This window comes from Stegostoma tigrinum, chromosome 7 (assembly GCF_030684315.1).
Source record: "Stegostoma tigrinum isolate sSteTig4 chromosome 7, sSteTig4.hap1, whole genome shotgun sequence".
NCBI classification, from domain to species: Eukaryota; Metazoa; Chordata; class Chondrichthyes; order Orectolobiformes; family Stegostomatidae; genus Stegostoma; species Stegostoma tigrinum.
Genome location: NC_081360.1, coordinates 7129435 through 7153382, shown reverse-complemented (window position 1 = coordinate 7153382; position 23948 = coordinate 7129435). Strand labels below are relative to the sequence as shown.

The following is a 23948-nucleotide window of genomic DNA, read 5'->3' as shown; positions in this document are numbered from 1 at the left end:
TGGTTGTATTCCAGTGTATCTCCTGGCCTGGACCTTGTCCAGGTTTGAGGTTGTGGGTTTGGAAATTATTGTTGAAGAACCCTTTCATGAATTTCTGTTGTGCATCTTGTAGATGGTACACATTGCTGCTTTTGAGCATCAGAGGAGGAGGGAGTGAATGTTTTTTTTTGGATGTAGTTCATCGAGCAGTCTGCTTTGTTCTGGATTACATCAAACATAGAACAGTACAGCACCGTACAGGCCCTTCGGCCCACAATGTTGTGCTGACCTATTATGCCACTGAGATCAAGCTACCTTGCATATCCTACATTTTACTATCCTCCATGCGCCTATCCAAGAGTTGCTTAAAATCTATAAAGTATCTGACTCCGCAACCACTGCTGGCAGTGCATTCCACACACCCACCACTCTGTGAAGAAGATATCTCTGACATCTCCCCTATACCTTCGTCCAATCACCGTAAAATTATGCCCCCTTGTAATTGTCATTTCCAACCTGGGAAAAAATTTCTGACTATCCACTCTATCAATGCCTCTCATCAGCTTGTACACCTCAATCAAGTCACCTCTCATTGTTTTGGGTTTCTTTACTGTTGGAATTACACTTATCCAGGAAAATGAGAAATATTCTGTCACGTTCCTGACTTTGTGCCCTGGAATGGTAGACAGGCTTTGGGGAGTCAGATGGTGAGTTAGACACCACAAGATACCTAACTTCTGACCTGTTGCCTTACCCACCGTAAATATGTGGATAGTCCAGTTCTGTTTCTTGTCAATGGAAACGTTTAGAAGGTAGATAATGTCGAATTTGGCAATAATAATACCATTGAAAGTCAAAGGACATGGTTAAATTCTATTTCAGTTGCGCTGTCATTGCCTGGTATTGGTGTGGCACAGATATTACTTCAGTTTTTTAGCCCTATTTTGGTCTTGTCCAGATATTAGGACATGGCTTCACCATCTGAGAAGCCATGAATTATGCTGAATGTTGTGCATTCCTGTACAAATATCCCTCCCTTTTGACCTCATGATTGAGCAAAGGTCATTTCAAAGCAACTGAGTATGTTTCGTTATAGGGCAGTGCCCTGAGGAATTCCTACAGAGATCTTCTGGAGTTGAGATGTTTGACCTCCAACAGCCACCTTCCTTTGTGTCAAGTTTGGCGCAAACCAGCAGAGAAGTTTCCTCTAATATCCATTTACTGTAGATTCGCGACAACTCCTGATGCCACACATGGTCAGTTATAGTCTTGATGTCAAGAGTAGTCAGTCATACTTCTGGAATTTGGCTGTTTTGGTCATCTTGAAATGAAGATTGTGATGAAGTGAGATAAGTGGCCCTGGCATTACGCAATTGAATGTCCATGAACAGGTTATTGCTAAGCAAGTGCTGCTTGATAGCACTGTTGACCACACTTTCCATCACGATGCTGATGATTAAGTGTAGTTGGATGAAGGTGGTGCAGGTGATTTACTTTTATATGGACGTCAGTAATGCCTTCGACACATTCCCATATAGGACACTTATTATAAGTGTAAAACTACATGGTATCCTGGTTAATTTGGGAAGTTGAATCCAAAATTAGCTTTGAGGCAGAAGACAGCAGGTGTTGGGAGAAGGCTGTTTGTTTCTGCCGGTAGTGTACCATAGAGGTAAGTGCTTGGTACATTATTGTTTGATAAACTGTTTAGATGAGAATACTGCGAATGGCAATTAAATAGGTTTGCAGAGGACACAAAGATTGGCCCAAAGATTGACAGTGAAGAAGAAAGTCTTGGGTTATTAAGCTATAAAGATGAATTGGTCAGATGAGCAAATCAGTGGCATATGAAATTTAACCCTCATCAGCATGAGGTGATGCAATTTGGAAGCAGTAACAATACAGGGAGTACTCCATAAACTTCCTAGTCACCTGAACAGGGGAATTTTGGAGTGCTTGCCTGTAGATCGCTGAAGGCGAAAGGGCAGGTTAATAGGTTGGTTAAGAAGGCTGACAAGACATTTGTCTTTCTCAGTCAAGGCATAGATTGTAATAACACAGAGGTTATAGTGGAGCTTTACAGAGTTTAGACCATAGCTGGAGTACAATGTGCAGTTCTTGTCACTGCTCTGTAGGAAGGATGTGATTGCACTGTAGAGGAAATTCATCTGGATATTGCCTGGGATGGAGTAAATTAGTTACTGAGAGGTTGGATAAGCACAGGTTGTTTGCTTTGGAGCAGTGAAAGTTGAGGAGGAGACCTAATGGAGATAATGTTGTCATAATGTTCCCATAATGTTGTCAGGGCCTTTGTGTGTGCCTACTACAATTCTTTAATAGCACATGGAGTGAATTGGTATCTGTGATACTGCTGTCTTTGAAAGGAGGCCAAGATGGATCATCCATTTGGCACTTCTGGCTGAAGATTGCTGTGAATGCTTTAGCCTTGTGTTTTGCATTGTGTGTTAGATTTGCCCATAGTTAAGGATGGGGATGCTTGTGACAGAAGTGGTGTCTGATGATCTTCTGGACGTAGCATCACCATTCTGGATGATCATCAGATGCCATTGCTGCCACCTCCAGCAAGATGCCACCACCAGACACACATTTCCCTTCCCTCCCTTGTCCTCCCTTCCACAGGGACCGTTACCTCCAGGACACCCTGGTCCACACTGCCTTCACCCCCAACACCTCCCCACAGCCCTATGGGACCTTCCCCTATAACCGGTGAAGGTGCAACACCTGCCGTTTACCTCCTCTCTCCTCAGTATCCAAGGGCCCAAGCATACTTTCCAGTTGAAGCGACACTTCACCTGCACTTCCCAGCATCTAGTCTACTGTATTCGCTGCTCACAATGTGGTCTCCTCTACATTGGGGAAATGAAGCATAGTCTTGGCGACCGCTTCACAGAGCATTTACGTTATGCTCACAGAAAAGACCCTGAGCTACCCAGTTGCCTGCCACTTCAATGCACCACCCTGCTCTCTGGCCAACATCTGTATCCAGCTTGCTACAGTTTTCCAGTGAAGCCCAACGCAAGCTGGAGGAACAACATCTCATTTTCCGTGTGGGGATCCTACAGCCCTCCGGACTCAATATTGAGTTCAAAAATTTTAGGGCCTAAACTCTCCCATGTCCCAGACTGCCACTACACACCCCCTGTTGTTAGTCACTAACAGTCCCCATTAACAACTGTTCACCCTCCCAGCCTGATCATTAGCAACTCCTTTGTCTGTCCAACTGTCTTCCTCTCTCTTTGGGCTCTATCTTATCGTTTACTCCCTACGGCACCCACCTCCCTATTTTTGCTGCATATAAACTGACGTTTTCCCAGCTACCATCAGTTCTGAGGAAGGGTCACCGGACCCAAAAAATTAACTGTTTTCTCCTCCACAGATGCTGCTGATATGCTGAGCTTTTCCAGCAACTTTGCTTTTGTTCTTGATTTACAGCATCTGCTGTTCCTTTGGTTTCTATTGTAATGAACACTTGGACAGTTGTTAAATTTAAATCTGAGTTTGAGATCCAAGATGCAGTGAATCAGGTTGTAACAATTTGATTTCAACGTTCCAACTATGTGCAGTTGCAATGATCTCCCTAGTCTGTTGAAGTTGTGTTTAGGGTGATAGCTTTTCATGCTTGGAAGTTAGTCAGTTATATGGTAGAAAAGCTTTTGTTCTAAAAGTCTTACCTTGCGTGTCTGCAGCCTTCAGTTGTTCCGCGAGTGGTTGGCTTGGTAGTGGTTATCTTTCACCCAATAAATTTGGGAAGTAACACTGAAACCTAAAATCTAATTAATTTTAAATAAATAACTAAGTAGAGATGGCAGGTCCAGTGATGTGTTGTAACTGTATGATGTGGGAACGAGCTGATCCCATTGAGATAGGCAGTGACCACATCTGCAGCAAGCGTTGGCTGCTTGAGGAGTTCCGGCTCAAAATTAATGAGCTGGAATCCAAACTCCAAACACTGTGGCTCATCTGGCTGGGGGAGAGTTACCTGGATGCTGTGTTCTAGGAGACAGTCACAGTAAGTGAATTAACTAATGTTAATTCAGTTGTTGGGCAGGTACAGTAGTGTGTGACTGCAAGTGAGGCAGATAGAGGGACCCTGCAGGCAGGAACACAGGAGCTGCAGCCCTTGACATTGTCCCACAGGTTTGAGGCGCTTGCTCCCTGCGTGGATGAGGGACAGGGCTGCAGGAAGGATGAGTCAACTAACCATGGCATCATGGTCCAGGAGGCCATTCAAGAGGGGAGAGCTCAAAGTCAGATTGTAGTTGTAGGGGATTCCATCAACAGGGGGGTAGACAGTATCCTTTGCAAGCAGGATAGAGAATTCCGCATGGTGTGTTGCCTGCCCGGTGCCAGGTGTGAGACATCTCTGACCGGCTTGAGAGGATCCTAGAGAGGGAGTGGGAGGATCCAGTTGTTGTGATCCACATAGATACCAACAACATAGGCAGGACTAGGCAAAAAGACCTGTTTCGGGCTTTGATGAAAAGCGAGCAACAAAATTAAAAAAACAGGTCTTCAAGGGTCATAATCTCCGGATTACTGCCCAAGCCACATGCAAATTGGCATAGGGAGGCGAGGTTCAGGGAAGTAAACACGTGGCTAAAAGAGTGGTGTGGGAAAGAGGGTTTCCTTTTCATGGGATACTGGCATCAGAAGTGTTCAATGCAGCTGTGATGGACTCCACCTGAACAGGACCGGGTCCAGTGTTCTGGCGAAATAGAGTGATCAGTAGGACTTAAAACTACTAAGTAGGGGGGCAAGGGAGGAGTGAGCATACAGGAAGTAAAACAATTAATGGAAGACAAAGCAGCAGGTTAGCAGGTGACGAGGAAGCTTCAACTCCATTGAAGATTGGCACATGAGTTAAAGGGAAGGAGAACTCGAGCTGTTAGTAATGGAGCTGCTGGCAGTCAAAAAAAAGGTGCAAAACTGGCATAAGGGCACTTTATCCAAATGCTCGGAACCTTCGAAACAAGTTGCATGAGTTGATGGCGCAAATCATGGCAACTGGGTATGATTTAGTGGCCATTACAGAGACATGACTGCAGGATGGTCGTGACTGGGAGTTAAATATCCAAGGGTATCAAACTGTTCAGAAGGGCAGACAGGAAGGTAAGGGAGGTGGCGTCGCTCTGATTTTTAAGGATATCAGGGCACTTGTGAGGGATGATATAGGTTCTACTGAACAAAAGGTTGAATCCATTTGGGTGGAAATTAGGAATAGCAGGGAGAAGAAGTCACTGATGGGTGTGGTCTATAGACCACCCAATAATGACATGGTGGTGGGGTGGGCAATAAACATAGAAATAGCTAATGCATGTAAAATGGTATAGCCATTATCACAGGGGATTTTAATCTACATATCAATTGGTCAAACCAGGTTGGTCATGGCAGCCTTGAGGAGGGGTTCATAGAATACATCTGTGATAATTTCCTTGATCAATATGTAATGGACCCTACAATCCTCGATCTCATCTGATGTAATGAGACATAATGATCTCACAGTTAGGGATCCTCTCGAAAGGAGCAATCACAGTACGATCGAATTTAAAATACTGATGGAGTGTGAGATGTTTAAATCCAGTACCTATGTCCTGTGCTTAAACAAGGGAGACTATGAAGGAATGAGGGAGGAGTTAGCTAAGGTAGAATGGCAGCAAAAACTTCATGGTGGGTCAATAGAGGAACAGTGGAGGACTTCAAAAATAATTTTTCAGCACTCAGCAGAAGTATATTCCAGTGATAAGCAATCACTATAGGAAAAGAGATAGTCAGCCATGGGTGTCTAGGGAAATGAAGGAAAGCATCAGATTGGAAAAAAAAGCAAAGAATAGTGGGAAGCTAGTAGACTAGGAAATCTTTAAAGGCCAACAGAAAGCCACAAAAGAAGTTGTAAAGAAAAGTGAGATAGATTATGAGAATAAACTAGCTTAGGATATAAAGACAAGCAGCAAAAGTTTCTATAAATATGTAAATCACGAGTGCCGAAGGTAGACATTAGTCCTTTAGAAGATGAGAAGGTTAATTTAATAACTGGGAATGATGAAATAGCCAAGGCATTAAACAGTTATTTTGTATTGGTCTTGACAGTAGAAGACACAAATAACATGCCGGAAACTGATGGCGAGAAGGTTATAGCAGGTGAGGACCTAGAAACTGTCATTATCACTGAGGAGGCAGTGCTGGGCAAGCTAATGGAGCTAAAGGTAGACAAGTCTCCTGGCCCTGATGAAATGCATTCTAGGATACTAAAAGAGGTGATGGGGGAAATAGCAAATACACTAGTAACTATTTACCAAAATTCACTGGACTCAAGGGGGGTTCCTGCAGATTGGAAAACAGCCATTGTGATGCCACAGTTTAAAAAAGGAAGTAGACTAAAAGTGGGTAACTATCGGCCAGTTAGCTTAACTTCAGTAGTGGGGAAAATGCCTGAATCTATTATTAAGGAAGAAATAGCAAGACATCTGGATATAAATTGTCCCATTGGGATCACCCAGCATGGGTTCATGAAGGGTAGATCATATTTAACTAATTTGGTGGAATTCTTTGAGGATATTATTTGCATGGTGGACAGTGGGGAACCTGTGGATGTGGTGTCTGGATTTCCAGAAGGCATTTGGCAAGGTGCCACACCAAAGGCTGTTACCTAAGATAAAGTTGCATGGTATTACAGGTAATGTATTGGCATGGATAGAAGATTCGTTGACGAGAAGAAAACGAAGAGTAGGAGTAAACGGTTTTTCTGGTTGGCGGTCAGTGGCTAGTGATGTGGCTCAGGGATCAGTGTTGGGACTGCAATTGTTTACAATTTACATAGATGATTTGGAGTTGGGGGCTATGTGTGGTGTGTCAAAATTTGCAGATGACACAGAATGGATAGTCTAAGTGAGTAGGCAGATGGTGTACAATGTTGTTAAGTGTGAGGTCATCCATTTTGGTAGGAATAACGGCAAACTGGACTATGTTTTAAATGGTAAACTGCTGTGCAGAGGGACTTGGGTGTCCTTGTGCATGAATCGCTAAAAGTAGGATTGCAGGTGCAGCAGGTAATTAAAAAGGCATTTGGAATTTTGTCTGCCATTGCTAGAGGGATGGAGTTTAAAAACAGGGAGGCTGTGCTCCAGCTGTATCGGGTCCTGATGAGGCCACACCTGGAATACTATATGCAGTTTTGGTCTCCTTAGTTGAGAAGGGATATACTCGCACTGGATCGGGTGCAGAGGAGATTCACTTGGTTGATTCCAGAGTTGAGAAGGTTGGATTATGAGGAGAGACTGAGTAGGCTAGGATTATACTTATTGGAATTCAGAAGAATGAGGGGAGATCTTATAGAAACATATGAAGTTAAGAAAGGAATAGATAAGGTAGAGGCAGGGAGGTTGTTTCTACTGGGAGGTGAAACTAGGACTAGGGGGCATAGCTTCAAAATAAAGGGAAGCAGATATAGGACTGAGGTCAGGAGGAACTTCTTCACCCAAAGGGTTGTGAATCTGTGGACTTCCCTGCCCGCTGAAGCTACCTCTCTGGATGTGTTTAAGGCAAGGCTAGATAAATTTTTGAACAATTAAAGCAATTAAGTGTTATGGTGAGCAGGAGGATCAGCGGAGCTGAGTCTCAAAAAGATCAGCCACGATCTTGTTGAGTGGTGGCGGAGGCTCGACGGGTCAGGTGGCCTACTTCTGCTCCTAGTTCTTACGTTCTTATGTAAAACTTGTGCTAACTTATGCCTGTTGACCTGTATCAATTTAAATACTGTAGTGTTTGAGGAACTAACATTTTAATGAGATTGTTAATCTAATTCTGACCATGCAAGTACCGTGCATGTCAACCTAAATAATGAGGTATTGTCATCATAGGACAACGTCCCCTTCTAAGTGAGTTGGTGAGAATGATGACAATAGCCCTTGAGAAAATCGGAGGCACTTTCAAGAACGTTGATTTTGACCTGAGATTGCGCTCAATTGATCCACCCTCCAGCTAAATAGCTCATTGAGAGGTGCTGTTTATGAATAATGGTTATTTGGGCATCATAGCAGACAGATCCTGAGCACTGTGGGACTGCACCCCTCAAATGAGATCAACTTTTTGGAGCGAAAAAAAACTACTAAAGTTTAGGGAATTTGTCTGCCCTGAACAAGAGTTAAACCTAAAAGAAATTTTTAAGCTTCTTGCTATCCTCCAGATCAAAGATGCAGCATGATAGCAACATTCTTGACAGATGCATGCTTCACTCAGAATCTGGCGAACTGGACAGCTGAAATGTTGTGTTGTAAAACTACTATTGTTAGCTTAGGCTATGATTTTTTTTTAACCAAGTGTAGTGCTGCAGAATTGAAAATTGAGGGCATACAGCCATCCCCCAGTTTTTGCTTGACTGTGGATTCTCTGCAGCAAGAACCCTTCGTTAGTACCTCGTTGGAATTGCTGTCATACAACAAATCGACCATTGCAACTGTCATGAGCATCATTAGTAGAAATGAGCATAGGTGTCATTGACCATCAAGTTCTACCTTAGCATGTCATGCATTTTATAATGTGGCATGACAACCATGCTAAATCTGGCACTCAAAACTAGTCACCCATGAGACATATATGCCATTGGCAACAGAATTGTATCTACCACAAACTATAAGTTTATGGTCTTGGATATTACTCACTAATTTGTTAGCATCAAACTAGACTGCAAACTCTGGATCGGCAAAGAGTCTAGAAAAGAAAGCAAGGAGCAAAACAGGCCTATCGAGAAGAGCCTGCCCACCCAGTCAAAGTGAGAACATCCATGTTAAACAGCAGCAGCTATGGACAGAATTATATGATCCCATAGCCAAAGATTATATGAAAGCTTATGTGGAAGGATCACTGTCCTTAATAAAAGCAAAGCTCAGTTCAAGTGTATCAGACAAGCTGGAGCTGATGTTATGATTTTCAGTTGGAAGTGTTGGGTGGTGATCTCGCGTTTCCCTTCTGATGTGCAATTACATGGCTTTTACACGTTCAAATTCTCGGTTATTGTTGACCAGAAACTAAACTGGACCAGCCCCAAGACTGTTGAATTGGAGCAGCTGAATAGTCTGTGGAGAGTTGACACTCCCAAAACTTAGTCCAACTGCAAGATGCAAGCCAGAAATATGGTGGGATATTCTTCACTTGTTTGGATGAGAACAGCCAGACATACCCTGAAGAACTGACAGCCTTCCAGGGCAAGACCATTGATTTAGTCGATAACCCAGGCACTGGCTTAATTGTCATCTTCCTCCACTGTCAGTACAGTGTCACAGTTAACTATTTATAGATGCTTCTCCCGCAGTATCTTCCAAACAATAGTTAGGAAAAGGTTTAAGGGTGGTGCTCTCGGAGGGGTGTTCATTCATAGTTACTGGAATCCTGGATTCCCCGAGCCTATTAGCATGTTATCCCCATGACGTAAATGGTTTGATAAGAAGGTTCTCATCTGCCTTCTCAAAGGGGGTTGAGAATAGGCACTGGAATGCCTGTCTTGACAGTACAGAAATAAAACAAACAAATCCTAGTGCGTCTAGACACAAGATAAGGCCCACATTAGAAGCTGCTTCCAAATGAACCATATTATTAATAACCTCCATTGAAAATTGTCTGCCTATGTACAAATAGAATGATCTATGAAGTAGAAGAGACAAAGATACGAGCTCAGCTGGAATTGTATACCGAAGCCAGCAAGTTATTGCATTATCAGATGTTATTAGCTTCTCCATTTCAGTGAGGAATGAAGACAAAAAAATTCTATGGTTTTTCACTCTTTATTTTGTTCCATTTTGGAACATTAGTCTGGTTTTGAACCAGTTGCTTTACTTGTATTTCTGTTCTTTGGGTGTTCCTGTTATTTGAATCTCTTGTTATTTTCTGTTGGCAAGGAAAGGAGAATATAGCCCGGAATGAGACTTGTGTGCGCCATTTTGGTGATTGGGTGTAGTCAGTGGTGTGTATCCTTGACTTTGAGATCCTTTCTTAAAAATTGATAGTGGAGTTTTTTTTTCCCTGTTGTTCCATGCCCTGTGAGATACTATATATGACAATATTTATTCATTGAAATGAACTTGCTTCAGAAGGAAAGACCGTATTGATATGGGAAATGCCGGGGAAGAATTTGTTTAACACAGTGCCTTATGATGGCCAATTTTTTGAGATGGGGCTGTCCTAAAACACTTGATTTGTAGTTAGTTACATAGGAAGCCTATTAAACATATTGCACATAGTGAGATACCACAATGACTAATTGATCTATAAGAATGGAATTTTCAGTGGTGCTTGTTGGCCCATATCAACTATATGTTTTTATTTATTCCTGCATTTCTAATGCATTTCCTGCATTTCCCACGGTCAGTTCACCTAACCTAAACATCCCCAGACACAGTGGGTAATTTTGCATGGCCACTCTGCCTAGCTCGCACACCTTTAGACTTGTTAAAAGTTCCAAGAAGATATCGCAATTTTATCCGTTGTATTACTGAACAGACTCTGTGGAATTTATGAATTCTAGTTCCTGTGTGAATATATTAAGGAAGAAAACAGGTGTTGTCTATATTTTACATTTTAAGAATGCATGCAATTTATAAATTTGCTGCTAAAATGGTCCCTGGCATGAAAAACGTATTAGTACTTCAACAATAGAGTTTCCGAGAGGCTCCAGGCCACTTAACCCCACACAACTATGCCAACATTTCTAATCCACACTTGCATTCCTTGAGGCATAAATTCACCAAAAATAACTTGTGATTATAGCAGTGCATTTTGTTGGAAATGCATGCTTAATTATTTAGTGTTTATTAAACAATAAGCCAAAATTCAGGCAATCACCTTTGTATTTACTTTTTAAATGGCACTTATATGAATACTTTAAAACATTTTGACAAGCTTTGAGATATACCCCAGCAGGAGGGAAATATTTTGTATCCTGCTCACTAGTCATTACTGGCATGGAGATGACCCTGGAAATATATTCTCAGCAGTGAAATATGTAGGGACATATCCTTAGAAACCACGCTTCTTTACAAAAATAATCTAGGCAGCAGACTTCTACCAAACAATATTTTTCCTTTTTTCATTCCTTTATTCCTTTATCCCTTTATCCCTCTATCCCGAATGTGCTGAGTATTGCAAGATAAATTAAACAGAAATAGCTGATTAACCATTGACATAGTGACAGTCTTCTAGCTACATGCATTGATTTTATTCAAACTCTTTGCACACAATACACGTAAATATGTTTCAGGTCTTTATTTATTACTAGCATGCATCCAACAGGTTTCAAAGTGAAATTTCATTGAAATGTATCTAATTGAAACTTAGAGAACACTGAGAGGTCTGGTTAGAGTAGACATGAAGATGACTTTCCCACTAGTCAGAGAGATTAGGTCCTGAGGACACAGCCTCAGATTGAAAGGACAACCTTGAGAACTGAGATGAGGCCAAATTTCTTCAGCCAGAAGGTGCTGAATCTGTGCAACTAGTTGCTGCAGAAGGCTGTGGAGTCTAAGTCATTGAATGCATTTAAGACCGAGATAGGTTCCTAATTAGTAAGGATATTAAGGATTATGTGGAGAAGGCAGGAGAATGGGTTTGAGAAACATACCAGCCGTGGTCAAATGGCAGAGCACACTCAATAATGGCCTAATTCTGCTCCTATATCTCAAGGTCTTAAGAAACTCCATTCGCTTTCTTGCACTGAAGTTCAGAATTCTCGCAGCACGTTTTAATGTTGTCCCTTTGATTTTATACATTAATTGTAAGCCTATTTCTGGACTTCGAGGAACATTGGTTCATAGAGACAAGTTAATCCTTACCATCCTTGTCATCGTGAATGCAGTCAGGTGCTGCTTTGCTCAGGTACAACCTTTTGGAGTGCTTGTTATTGGTTGGTATTTGCTTTCTTCTGATAGCCATGGAATATTGGAAATAACAGAAATAGTCCATTCTACACATCAAGCCTGCTCTGTCATCCTAACAGATGATAGTTGATTATACCTCTGGGAAAATTTTCCCAATGCTCTCCCCTGTATCTCTTACTTCGTTGGTAATCAAAAACCTGTTGATCACTTTTGAAGATATTTGGTGACTGATCTTCAGCAGCCGTCTGAGACAGAGAATTCTAAGGATTCACCATTCCTCCCCAATACTGTCTGCAATGGCCTGCCTGTTATTCTAAGATTGTGTCCCCTCGCTAGCGTGGTAAAAAAGAAAGGAGTGGCAGTGGGCCATATGGCCTTTGAGCTTGTGGCCCCACTCAATATGATAATGGCTGATCTTCTAACTCAGTATGCTGTTGCCACTTCCTCCCCATACTCTTTGATACCTTTAACCCTGAGAAACATATATAACTCTTTTCTTGAAAACATGGTGTTTTGACCACAACCACTTTCAGTGGCAAAGAATTCCACAGGCTCACCACTCTCTGGGTGAAGACATTTCTGCTCAACTCATTCTAAATGATCTGTGCAGTAACCTTCAACTGTTACGCCTGGTTCTGGGCTCCCCAGCCATTAGAAATATCCTTCTTATGTTTACCCGGTCCAATACTGTTAGAATTTTAGATGTTTCTAAGATCCTCTCTCATTAATAACGTTGTGTGAATATGGTCTAAAATGATACAGTCTCTTTTTGTACTTCAGTTTATGGCCCTTAATCACATGTGCCATAATTCCCTACATATTTCATTGCCGGGAATGTATTTCCAGGAACAAGACCTGGTTCTTTGCAGGCAAAAATAACTGAGTTGAAGCAAGTTCAGTGTCTGTGCAAGCAGGTGAGAATCATTCTCATTCATTTCTTGGGTCTGTCTCTCGATCAGTCATGGTCAATGTGCCCAGTTTAACAAAATTTGGCAGTTTACTGCCATTCTTCGTCTAACTGGTGAATTCTCTGTGAAACATTTGTTACTTGAGTTCTGTACTAACAGTTACTAACTATATTGTTTACTCAATAAAGGAGACCAAAACAGTACGTTACACACCAGGTGAAGACTGACCAAGACCCTGGGCAGCTGCAGTAGAACTTGCCCAGTATTGTATTCAATTTCCCCCTGCAATAAACAACAAAATTACATATGTCTTTCTAATCATTTGCTGAACTTGCAGACTAACTTATTGTGATTCATGTACCAGGCCACCCACATTGCTCTGTACCACCAACTTCTCTCCATTTAAATGGTATATATTACTTTTGTATTCTTTGTGCATTCCCAAGAATTTCAAATTTCCCCACAATACAGTTTTTTTGCCCATTCATTTAACCTGTCCATATCCTTTTGCAAACTTTCTCCCTTATCTTGACAGCTTACTTCTTGGTGTTATTGCAGATTTAGTAACCATAAATTGAATCATGTCATCCAAGATATTGACAAAGATTTTAAATAATTGTTGCCAATAATTGGTCCCAACTCTCAGTATTCCAAGGCATTTAGCATTAAGTGTATTCAGTCAAAAAGATTGTTACAAACCCTTGTATATCTTTTTCTGACTCTGGCTTCTTTCACATTTGCACACCAATTTCACTTTTGCCACCATTTGCATTCCTTCAAAGCCTAGGCCCGCTGCTTAGAAACACTCCCCAAATCCCTCTGCTGCGGATCTTCCTTAAGGTGTGTTTTTGACTCAACTTTTGATTGCCCTAGTATCTTGTTTGCATTAACTGTTCATTTTTGTCTGAAGAAGCTTTGGGATATTTTTCTAAATTCAAGGCATCATATGATACACTTGCCACACTAAGATTGAACCAAATTCCTCCTCAACATAAAATCTCAGCAGGCTATGTAACCCCTCAGGCCTGCTCTGCTATTAACTAAGATTATGGCTATCGTGATGTGGTCTTAACTCCATTTTCTTGCTTGTTCCCCCATAACGCATGCAAATCAAAAGTTCTTGGTCTGTGAGGTTCTGCTAGTGGTGATCTTTGTGGATCAGCCAGTGTTTTTTTAAATTCATTCATGAGATATGGGCACTGTTGGCCAGGCTACCAAATTTTACCCATCCCTAAATGTTCTAAAGACAGTTAAGAGCCATCTACGTTGCCCTGAGTCTGGAAACACGGGTTTACCAGACCAGTTTCCTTCACTAAAAGATGGCAGATTGCCTTTCTATGGACATGAGTGAAACAGATGGATTGTTCTGACAGTCAACAACGGTTTCATGATCATCATTAGTCTGTTAACTCCAGATTTCTATTGCATTCAAGTTCTACCATCTACCATGGCAGTATTCGACCGTAGGTTCCCAGAATGCTATTTGGGTCTCTGGATTACAGTCTAGCAATAACACCACTAGGCCTTTGCCTCCCCAAAAAATACTTTCCTGAAATGTTAATTTTTTAAAATATATGTAATTCATGACCCAATAAACTAGAGTTTTTTTTTGTAATACAGTTGCATACCTTTTATCAGCTCCTATATTTATTTTTTGTACCCTAAAAGCCAAGAGATTTACATATTTGGTTGTTCAACTGCTTTTTACTCAAAGACATACCCGAGCAAACCAATTTTGCAGTATTTTACTCCTCTGTTAATCCTTTCCTTCTCTTGTTTGTGTATTTGAACCCAGTATCTATTCCATTCTTCACTCCCAATCCATCTAGATTCTGAACTGGCCTGAACAAATCTGTTTTGTAAGAACTTACACTTCACAATCTCAGGACAGCTGAGAGCAGCCAATGACATTCTTCTGAAATGTAGCCACTGTTGTAATATAGGAACTTCAACATGAATAAAAGAATGTAGGAGCTGTTATAATGTAATTCAAGTAATTGGTTAACTCTTGCACTTTGATTTTGTGTGTTAGCCACAAGATACTCCAGATGGTCATCGTGCTCCGTTTCCTGTACAGCAGCGAAGCAGTAGTACCCGCAGTATTGACACTCAAACCCCATCAGGAATGGACCGGAGCAGTACCAGCAGCAGCCGATCCCAGTCTGTTTCACCAACATTCCTCACGATCGCCAATGAAGGCAGTGGAGAGAGCCCATGCTATATTGAAGATCTGCTAACGGATAGCCGAGAGAAAGGTATTGGGAGTCAACAGTTAGGATGTCAATTCTGCTAATCAGCATTTTTTTGTTTAAAACTGCTGGATTATATTAGATTTTCATCGATAACTCACCTGACAAAGATACAGTTTTTTCTCATTCTATTTTGTAAGCTGTCTGTTTATGTTGGTCTTCTTGAGGATTTATCATGGCAGAGCTCTAACAAGACTTGTGCTCTCGAAATAGACACGTTACTACCCAAGCTGTTCTCTGCAGCTACAATGCTGTCGTCATCTGGTACTGTTACAAATTGCTCAAACAGGACCTTTCTACAAAAAGCAGTCTTCTCTCAATCATCAGCACAGAGAATGGTTGCAGGGATGTGGAACATCACTAGAAGGATCAATAAGAGAAGTTGGGTCTATTTTGTTTGGAGAATAGGCTAAGAGGAGATTGGATAAAAGTTTTGAAAATCATGTAGGATCTGGACAGAGTAGATGAAGAGAAATTGTTCTCGTTCATAAAGAACCAAGGATTAGAGGGCACAGATTTCAAGAAGCAAATAAAAGATTAGAAACAACTTTTTCACAGTGGATTGGATCTGGAATGCACTGCCTGGAAGTGTGGTGAGGCTAGTTCTTCTGAGGCATTTGAGAGGGTATTGGATGATTATTTTGAATGAAAATAACCGAAAGGCTTATGGAATAATACAAGCGAATGACAGTAGGTCACGATCCCATTTGGAGAGCTGGTAAGACATGTAAGGCTGATTAACTACTTCCTTTGTTGGGACAATCCTGTTTGAAGTGGTCATTGACAGTAGGTTCAAGCTGCATTCACTGAGCAATAACTTGCTAAATGACACCAAGCCTGGATTATGTCAGGGCCATATAGCTCCTGAGCTCAAGACAGTCTTGGTTAGTACATGAGCACTGCAAAGTCTGAAGAGAGTATTCATCTGGGCAGTCCACCCCACATCACCCTAGACACTAGAAATAACTGTGACATAAATAACCGAGTTTACTCTACAGAGGTCTCCTTATGAACACCTGGGGGCTTATGCCAAGATTAGAACAGCTGTTCCACATCCTAGTCAACCAACAACCTGACGTTGTCTGTATGTATGATTTTGAGTCTATGACTGTGTCCTAGACGCCACCAACCCTAACCCTCCAGATTTTGTTCAGCAGGACAGAGCCACCAGATGGGCACTGTGGTATACAGTTGGGAGAGTGTCTTCCTGCGATTCATCAGCATTGACTGCAGAATTCATAAAGCCGGATGTTGTGCTCAACCACTATTCATACCTCATTGCACAGCATTTTCCCATCTACCATTACAAATAAATCCGAGGATTGATCCCAGTTCATTGAAGCGTGCAGGAGGGCATGCCTGGAACAGCACCAGACATTTCTCAAAATGAGATGTCAAGCTGCTGAAGGTACAGCACAGGACTACTTGCATGTTAAATAGCAAAAACAGACAGCTATGCAATTTGATGATTGATGGATCTGATTTCAGCTGTGCAGTCCTACCATGTCAAGGCAGTGAATGGTTGCAGATAATTAAACAATCACTGAAGGAAGAGTCTCCAGAAGTATTCTCATCTTTTGCAGGGAAAATCTGCATTGTTAATCAAAGATGGTATTTGTGCAGTCGTTAGATTTGACCTTGATTCAAATCAGGATGTAGAATAGGTGAGGAAATGAGTCACTGGAGGAATAGTCAACAAAAGAAGTATATTAGAAATATTCCACATTTACTAAAAGGGGACAGCAATAGTCGTGGGTGGCTTTAGCCTCCATAAGACCTGGGAAAAAAAACAAAGTGACAGTAGTAGTCTGAATGAGGAGTTCATAGAATGTTTTCAAGAATTTTGTAGAGCATCACAATTTGGAAATCACCAGAAAGGAGGTTATATTAGTCTAGCAATAGTGTAATATGAAAGGATTAATTAATGACCAGAGTTAGCTACTTCTAGGTTACAGTGACCACAATATGATTGAACTTTATGTTCACTTTGAAGGGGAGAGGACTGACTCTAAAACTCATGTTTTTAACCAAAATCAAAGTAACTGTGGACATGAAAACTGAGCTGACTGAAGTGAATGGTGTAACAGATAGATCAACAGATACTTGAGCAGATATCTAAGGGAATGCTTCAAAATAAATACATTCCTACAAGAACAAAGATCTTCTAAAGAGTCACCAACTGTGATTAACTTAAGAAGTTGGTGGAAACAACAGAGTTGCAGGGGGAATAAACGCATGTAACTGCTCAAAGATCAGTGGCAGGTCAGATAATTGGCCAGAATATGAAAAATGGTAGGAATGACTAAAAGAATCATCAGGAGGAAGAAATTGAGATAGAAAGGAACCTAGCTAGCAATGTAAAAATTGATAGCAAGAGTTTTGCAGGTAGTTCAGAAAGGAAAAGAACAAGTAAGTACCAGCCCTGTATTGAGTGAGAATAGCAAGTTATTAGAATAAAGAAACAGTAGATAAATGAAGAAATGTTTTGCTTCAGTTTTCTTGTAGAAGACACAAAATATTGCAGTAATAGCTGTAAATCAGGAGGTGGAAAGGAGAGACGAACTTAGCAAAATTTTAATCTTGAGAAGTGACATTGAGCCAGATGATGGAGCTTTGAACACGTCTCTGGGTTCAGATGGATTTCATATTAGGATCTTAAAAGAAGTGGTGAATGAACTAATAGATGTAAAATAAAATGAAGAGCTGTGGAGGCCAGAAATCTGAGACAAAAAGCAGAAATTGCTAGGGCAACTGTAAGGATTAATTAAATCAAAGAGGCAAGACATGGCAGGAGAGTTCCAAATCACAGTCTGCACCTCTTGGTCGATGTGGAAAGCAGGGCATATTTCCACTGCCCGGGACCTCTGTGTGCAAGAAATGTCTCTAGCGGCTGCTCCTGGAAGCCTGAGTTTCAGAGTTGGAGTGACGTCGGGGGACACTATGAAGGATTCGCAAAGCAGAGAGTGTCGCGGTAGCATGTCTTGAGAGGTGGTCACACTGCAGACTCAAACTCCACGGGCAGGAAGGGATTGGGTGACCACCAGGCAGAGCAGGAGAGCTAAGCAGACAGAGTAGGAATTTCCTGTGGCTATTTCCCTGCAGAACAGATATACTTTTGAGGGGAATGGCCTCTCAGGGGATAACAGCAGCAGACAAAATCATGGCACCATGGTTAGCTCTGCTGCAGAAGGAGGGAGAAATAGGTGTAGAAATGCTGCAATTACAGGGGATTCAATCGCAAGGGGAACAGATAGGCATTTCGGTGGCTGCAAAAGAGAATCCAGGTTGGTGTGTCGCCTCCCTGGTGCTCAGGGTCCTGGATGTCTTGGAACTTTGCAGACCATCCTGGAGGGAAGGGTGAACAGCCTGTAGTTATGGGACACATTGGTACTAACAACACAGATTTTAAAGAAAAGAGTGATGAGCTCCAAAAAACAGAATATAGACAATTTGGAAAAAACTTGAAATGTAATACCTCAAAGATAGTTAGCTCAGGCTTAGTACCAGTGCCACAAGCTGGTCAGAGTAGAAACAGCGGGATGTATAGGATGAACATGTGGCTGAAAAGATGGTGCGAGAGGGAGGTTTCAGATTTGTGGGGCTTTAGGACCGGACTGGGGGGAGGTGTCACCAGTACAAACTGGACAGGTGACACATGGGCAGGACCGGGACTGATGTCCTTGGCAGGAGGCTACTTGATAGAGTGGTTGGGGAGGGTTTAAACATGTGTAGAAGGGGAAAAGAGCCAGAGGAGTAGAGCAGTAGATGCAGAAACTGAGGGGAGAGGTAGAACCAAGGCAAATATGACTAAGAACAAGGACAAGCAGTGAAATACCCCTGACAAGAATAGGGGTGATGGTCTGAAATGCAAGAGTATAATAGGCAAGGTAGATGAACTTAGAACTTTGGTTAGTTCTTGGAATTATGACATTATTGCAATTACAGAGACTTGCCTGAAAGAGGGACAGGACTGGCTACTGAATATCCCAGGATTTAGGTGTTTCAGGTGTGATAGGGGATATAAAAGGGCAGGGGGGGGGGGGAATATATTTTGCTGGTAAGGAAGTATCCCTCAGTTGTGCTGAAAGAGGATGCATCAGAGGACTGATGTTGCAAGGCAATATGGGTAGAGCTCACGAATAGGAAAAGTGAAACCACAATGCTGGAGGTATGCTACAGGCCTTCCAACAGCCTGTGAGAGATAGAGGAGAAAATATTTAGATTGTGGAAAGATGTAAAAACAGCAAGGTTGTTGTGACGGGTAATTTAAATTTCTCCTATGTTGACTGGGACTCGCATCGTGCTAGGGACTTTGATGGAGCAGAGTTTTTAAGGACCATTCAGGAAGGTTTCTTGACAGAGTACGTAAACAGTCCACGCGGGGAAGGGGTTACAGGGGACTGGTTTTGGTAAATGATCTGGGCAAGGTGTGAAGGGGGATATTTAAAAAAAGATGCGCAAGGCAAGTTTTTCGCAGAGTGGTGAGTGCCTGGAATGCTTTGCCAGAGCAAGTAGTGCAACTGGACTTAATAGCAGCATTCAAGAAGCACCTAGATAAATACAAGAATAGGAACGGAATAGAGATCCTATAAGTGAAGACAGTTTTAGTATGGAAGGACAAAATGTGGCGGTTCAGGTTTGGCGGGTCCAAGGGCCTGTTCCTGTGCTGTATTGTTCTTTGTTCAGGTGAGTGATGTTTCAGTGGGGGAGCATTTTGTGAAAAGTGACCATAATACCACAAATTTTAAGATACTCGTGGATAGGGATAACAGCAGTCCTCGGGTGAAGGTGTTAAACTGGGGGAAGGTGAATGACAACAATATTATGCAGGAACTGGGAAGTGTTGATTGCAGGTGGCTGTTAGAGGATTAAATCCACATCAAACACGGAGTATTTCAAATGGCAGTTGGCAAAAATTCAGGAGCGGCACATTCCTGCAAGAATGAAGGACAGGTATGGCAGGTTACCTGAACTATGAATGACCAGGAATTTTATGACCTTGCTCAAAAAGAGCAAGGAAGCAGAGTAAGAAGGATGGGGACTGACCAAGCCTTTGAATAATATAACGAAAATGGGGAAGATCTTAAACAGCAAATTAAAAGGGGTCATGAACATCTCTTAAGTAAACAAGACTAAGGAGAATCCCAAGGCGCTTTATACATGTATAAAAGCAAGATAGTAGGCAGGGAAAATGTTGCCCTGATCGAGGCCAAAGGAAGGGAGTCTGTGTGGAGCCAGAAATACTAACACTCAACAAATACTTTGTGTCGGTATTCACCAAAGAGAAGGAATTGGTTGAGGATGATTTCAGGGAAGGGAGTGTCGAATTTCTGAAACAAGTTGCCATTAAAAAGGAAGAGGTGTTATGTGTCTTAAAAAGCGTCAAGGTAGATAAGTCACTGAGTCCTGATGGGATCTGCCCAAGAACATTAAGGGAGGCAAGAGAATAAATTGCTGGAGCATTAACAGACAGCTTTGTACCCTCTTTGGTCACAAGTGAGGTGCCAGAGGGCTGGAGAATAGCTAATGCAGTCTCATTGTTTCAGAGGGGTAGCAGGGATAATTCAGGAAATTACAGGCCTGTGGGCCTCAAGTTAGTGGTTGGGGAGTTATTAGAAAAGATTCTTGGGAACAAGATCTGTCTGCATTTAGAAGCAAACGGACTGATTAGTGATAGATAGCATAGTTCTATGTAGGGGAGGTCGTACCTCGTTAACTTTATTGAGTTCTTTTGAGGAGATGATGGATGAGGGAAAAATGGTGGTTGTCTACGTGGACTTTGGCAAAGCCTTTGACAAGGCCCTTAACGGCAGGCTGATACAGTAGGTGAAGTCACATGGTTTCATGAGTGAGCTGGCAAGATGGATAAAGAACTGGCTTAATCATAGGAAACAGAGTAGCTATGGAATGATTGTTTTAGGAATGGACAACTGTGACTAGTGTTTCACAGGGATCAGTATTAGGACCTCTGCTGTTTGTGGTCTACAAAAGTGGTTTAGAAGAAGACACAGCTGGTCTAATTAATAAGTGTGCGGACGGTACAAAGATTGGTGGAGTTGCAGGTAGTGAAGAGGATTGTCAGAGGATACAGCAGGATATAGATCATTTGGAGGGACAGACAGAAAATGGCATATGGAGCTTAATCCAGACATGAGTATTTCATGGAGTTCATTTAAGACTGAGATGGATAGGTTCTTGATTACCAAGGGGATCAAATGTTACAGGGAGAAGGCAGGAGAATGGAGTTGAGGAACTTATCAGCCATGATTGAATGGCAGAGCGGGCTGAATGGGCCGAATGGCCTAATTACTGCTCCTCTGTCTTACAGTCTTGTGGCCTTATGTGAGCTGATGCACCTTGGAAGGTCAAGTACAGATGGAAATTATATAGCGAATGGCAGAACCTTTAGGAGAATTACTATGTCCACAGACTGTTGAAGGTACGATAAGGTAGTGAAAAAAGGCGTACGGCATGCTTGCCTTCGTTGAAAGGAACATTTAGTATACGGATAGCCAAGGCATAGGCTGGGGACGGAGGAGTTTAGTTGGAGTTCAAAAGAGGTGTCCAAGCCAAGTTTTTCTTCAGTGCCTGGAATGCAGTACCAGAGGTGGTGTTGGAAGCAGAGACAACAAGAGCATTCAAGAAACACCTGGATAAATACGCGAATAGCAAGGGAACAGAGGGTTACGGATTCTGTAAGTAAAGACAGTTTTAGTACAGAAGGCTAAAATGTGCCAGCGCAGGCTTGAACGGCTGAAGGGCCTGGTTCTGTGCTGTATTGTTCCTTGTTCCTACCTCCTACCCCATGGACCAGGAGGCTTGGGTTCAAGTCCCACCTGCTCCAGAGTTGTGCATTAACATCTCTGAACAGGTTGATTAGAAAAATAAGTTAAATTTTTTTTTAAAATTTAGGCTACTCTTAAGACTGTTGTGACACACTGGTAACATCCCTGCCTCTGGGCTAGGAGATCCATGCTTGAGTCAGACTTACTCTCGAGGTGCGTTGTATCCTTCTTGGACAAGTTGATTTTTAAAAAAGTCTGAAAGACAATGATCAGGGCTCTTGTCCTGCATAGCTGAGCCAGGAAAAGCCTGGCCCCCAGTCCCACCTGCATCCTGGGTTTGTAATAATAACATCTCTGAATAGACTTACTAAAATATAATAAATTCTTTTTAGGCTCTTGTGGTGAAATGACTCCACAGAGGCCAGTATTCCGTCAGCAAGTCACCCTTTATATGTGGAGCGTCCTTGACACTGATCCAGCTCCCTCAGAGCCAGGATGCCTGACACTCCCGCTCTTATTTGTCAGCCAGGGCTGTTGGATTAGATAGATTAGCAACTGCAGTCAGATAACTCTGAGGTCCATCTGGCTGACATTGTACAATCACTGAGTCCAAGGACACAGTCCGGCACCTTTTTTTATAGTTCCTCCTGGGGCTTTTCAGCAGTGGGCCAGGTTCCTCCAACTCTGATCCAGGTGGCATGTAACACACAGTTGCTCGCCTGATGCACCTGGGGCCTCTCAGAAGAAATTAATTCTGTTCACCTGGCAAAGGTGTTAACCCAGGACACCTACTGTATCTATATCAGAATCCAAGGAATCTTGAACGCTTGATGGAGAGGGAGAACTCATGGATTCTGGGACAGTTGGAAAAACAGTCAAGGAGCCAGGCACGTTTTACTCCCGCATTGTTTGTGAATTTACAGCTTTCAAATGGTTCACATTGTTATTCAGGACCAGCGCACCTACGTGAGCTTTATCTGTCACTTGACCTATCCTCACATTCAGGGCCATTCCCATGGCTCCTAGACTAAATGTCATCCCCTGAAGTAAACTGCCTGTCACTTAACATTCCATATTGGTGTTCTTGATGCTATTTCATCTCCTCCCCCCGGCCCTCCCCCCCCCCCCCCCCCAACACTCCCCCACAAAAGGATCTGCATAGTCCACGTGTAACTGAGTCCATAATTTACCTGACGGTTCCAGTGATTGTGAGTAGCTGCTGGAGGTAATTTTTGTCCGTTTCGGAACTCTGAGCCCTGCCCCACCAATGCACCTATGTTTACATCCAATCCTGGCCACCAGACCTAACTTCTCACTAATGTTTTCATTTTGGAAACCCCTGGATGATCCTGGTGGAGTTCAGCTAGAGTCTGGTGGTGACCTTTACTCAGGACAATCAGTCTTGGTCCCCATAATAATATGCTATCTCCTACTGTGATATGGTCTCTCCAGGTCTAAAAAGGTTTCAGCTCTGATTATGATGGCTCTTTGGTTTCCCCATCACCACAAGCTGTTTCAGTTTTGCTAGAACCAGATCTTTCTGCATCCAAACTTTGAAATTGTCAGCTGTGACTGGAAGTGTGGCCAGAAAATTTAAAACACTTACAACTTTTCCAGTGGCACAGTACCACCAGTGGTGTATCAGCTAGCGGGAGGCAGTTCGAAGGAAGGGTCAACGGACATGAAACGTTAATTTTGTCTTTTCCTTGACGGATTCTACCAGACCTGCTGAGCTTTTTTAGCAACTTTGTTTTTTTTCCTGATTTACGGCATCAGCAATTCTTTTGTTTTTTACAAGGTTACTTGGGGTGCCTGGTATGTGCATTTTTCCTTTCTAAATCATACTTTCAACTCGGAGAAATGTCCCAGGTACTATGATCAAGTTCTCTAGGTGTTCCTTATTGGTCTTCCCTGTTATTAGCATGTCATCTGGATAAATAGCGACCTGATATAGACCATGTACAATCTTCTTCATCGTCCACTGTTGATACTTCAAATGGCAGCCTTGTATATTGGTAGAAACCTTTATGGGTGTTAATTGTTGCAATAATTCTGGGAATCCTCATCTAACCACAGCTGCATATATGCATGGCTTACGCCCAGCTTCGTGAAGGACCGACCCCTTGCCAGCTTTGGATATAA

General features: G+C 42.3%; 1 protein-coding gene across 2 annotated transcripts in view; it reads left to right on the top strand.

The window, feature by feature from the left end:
* LOC125453943 (protein FAM117B-like) overlaps positions 1-23948 on the top strand; it is a 222987-nt gene that overhangs the window by 180258 nt on the left and 18781 nt on the right. For both annotated transcript variants that reach the window (XM_059647022.1, XM_059647023.1), the window contains one exon: positions 14805-15027. In XM_059647022.1, coding sequence (XP_059503005.1) covers positions 14805-15027 — 223 coding nt within the window. The remainder of the gene's footprint in view (positions 1-14804; positions 15028-23948) is intronic.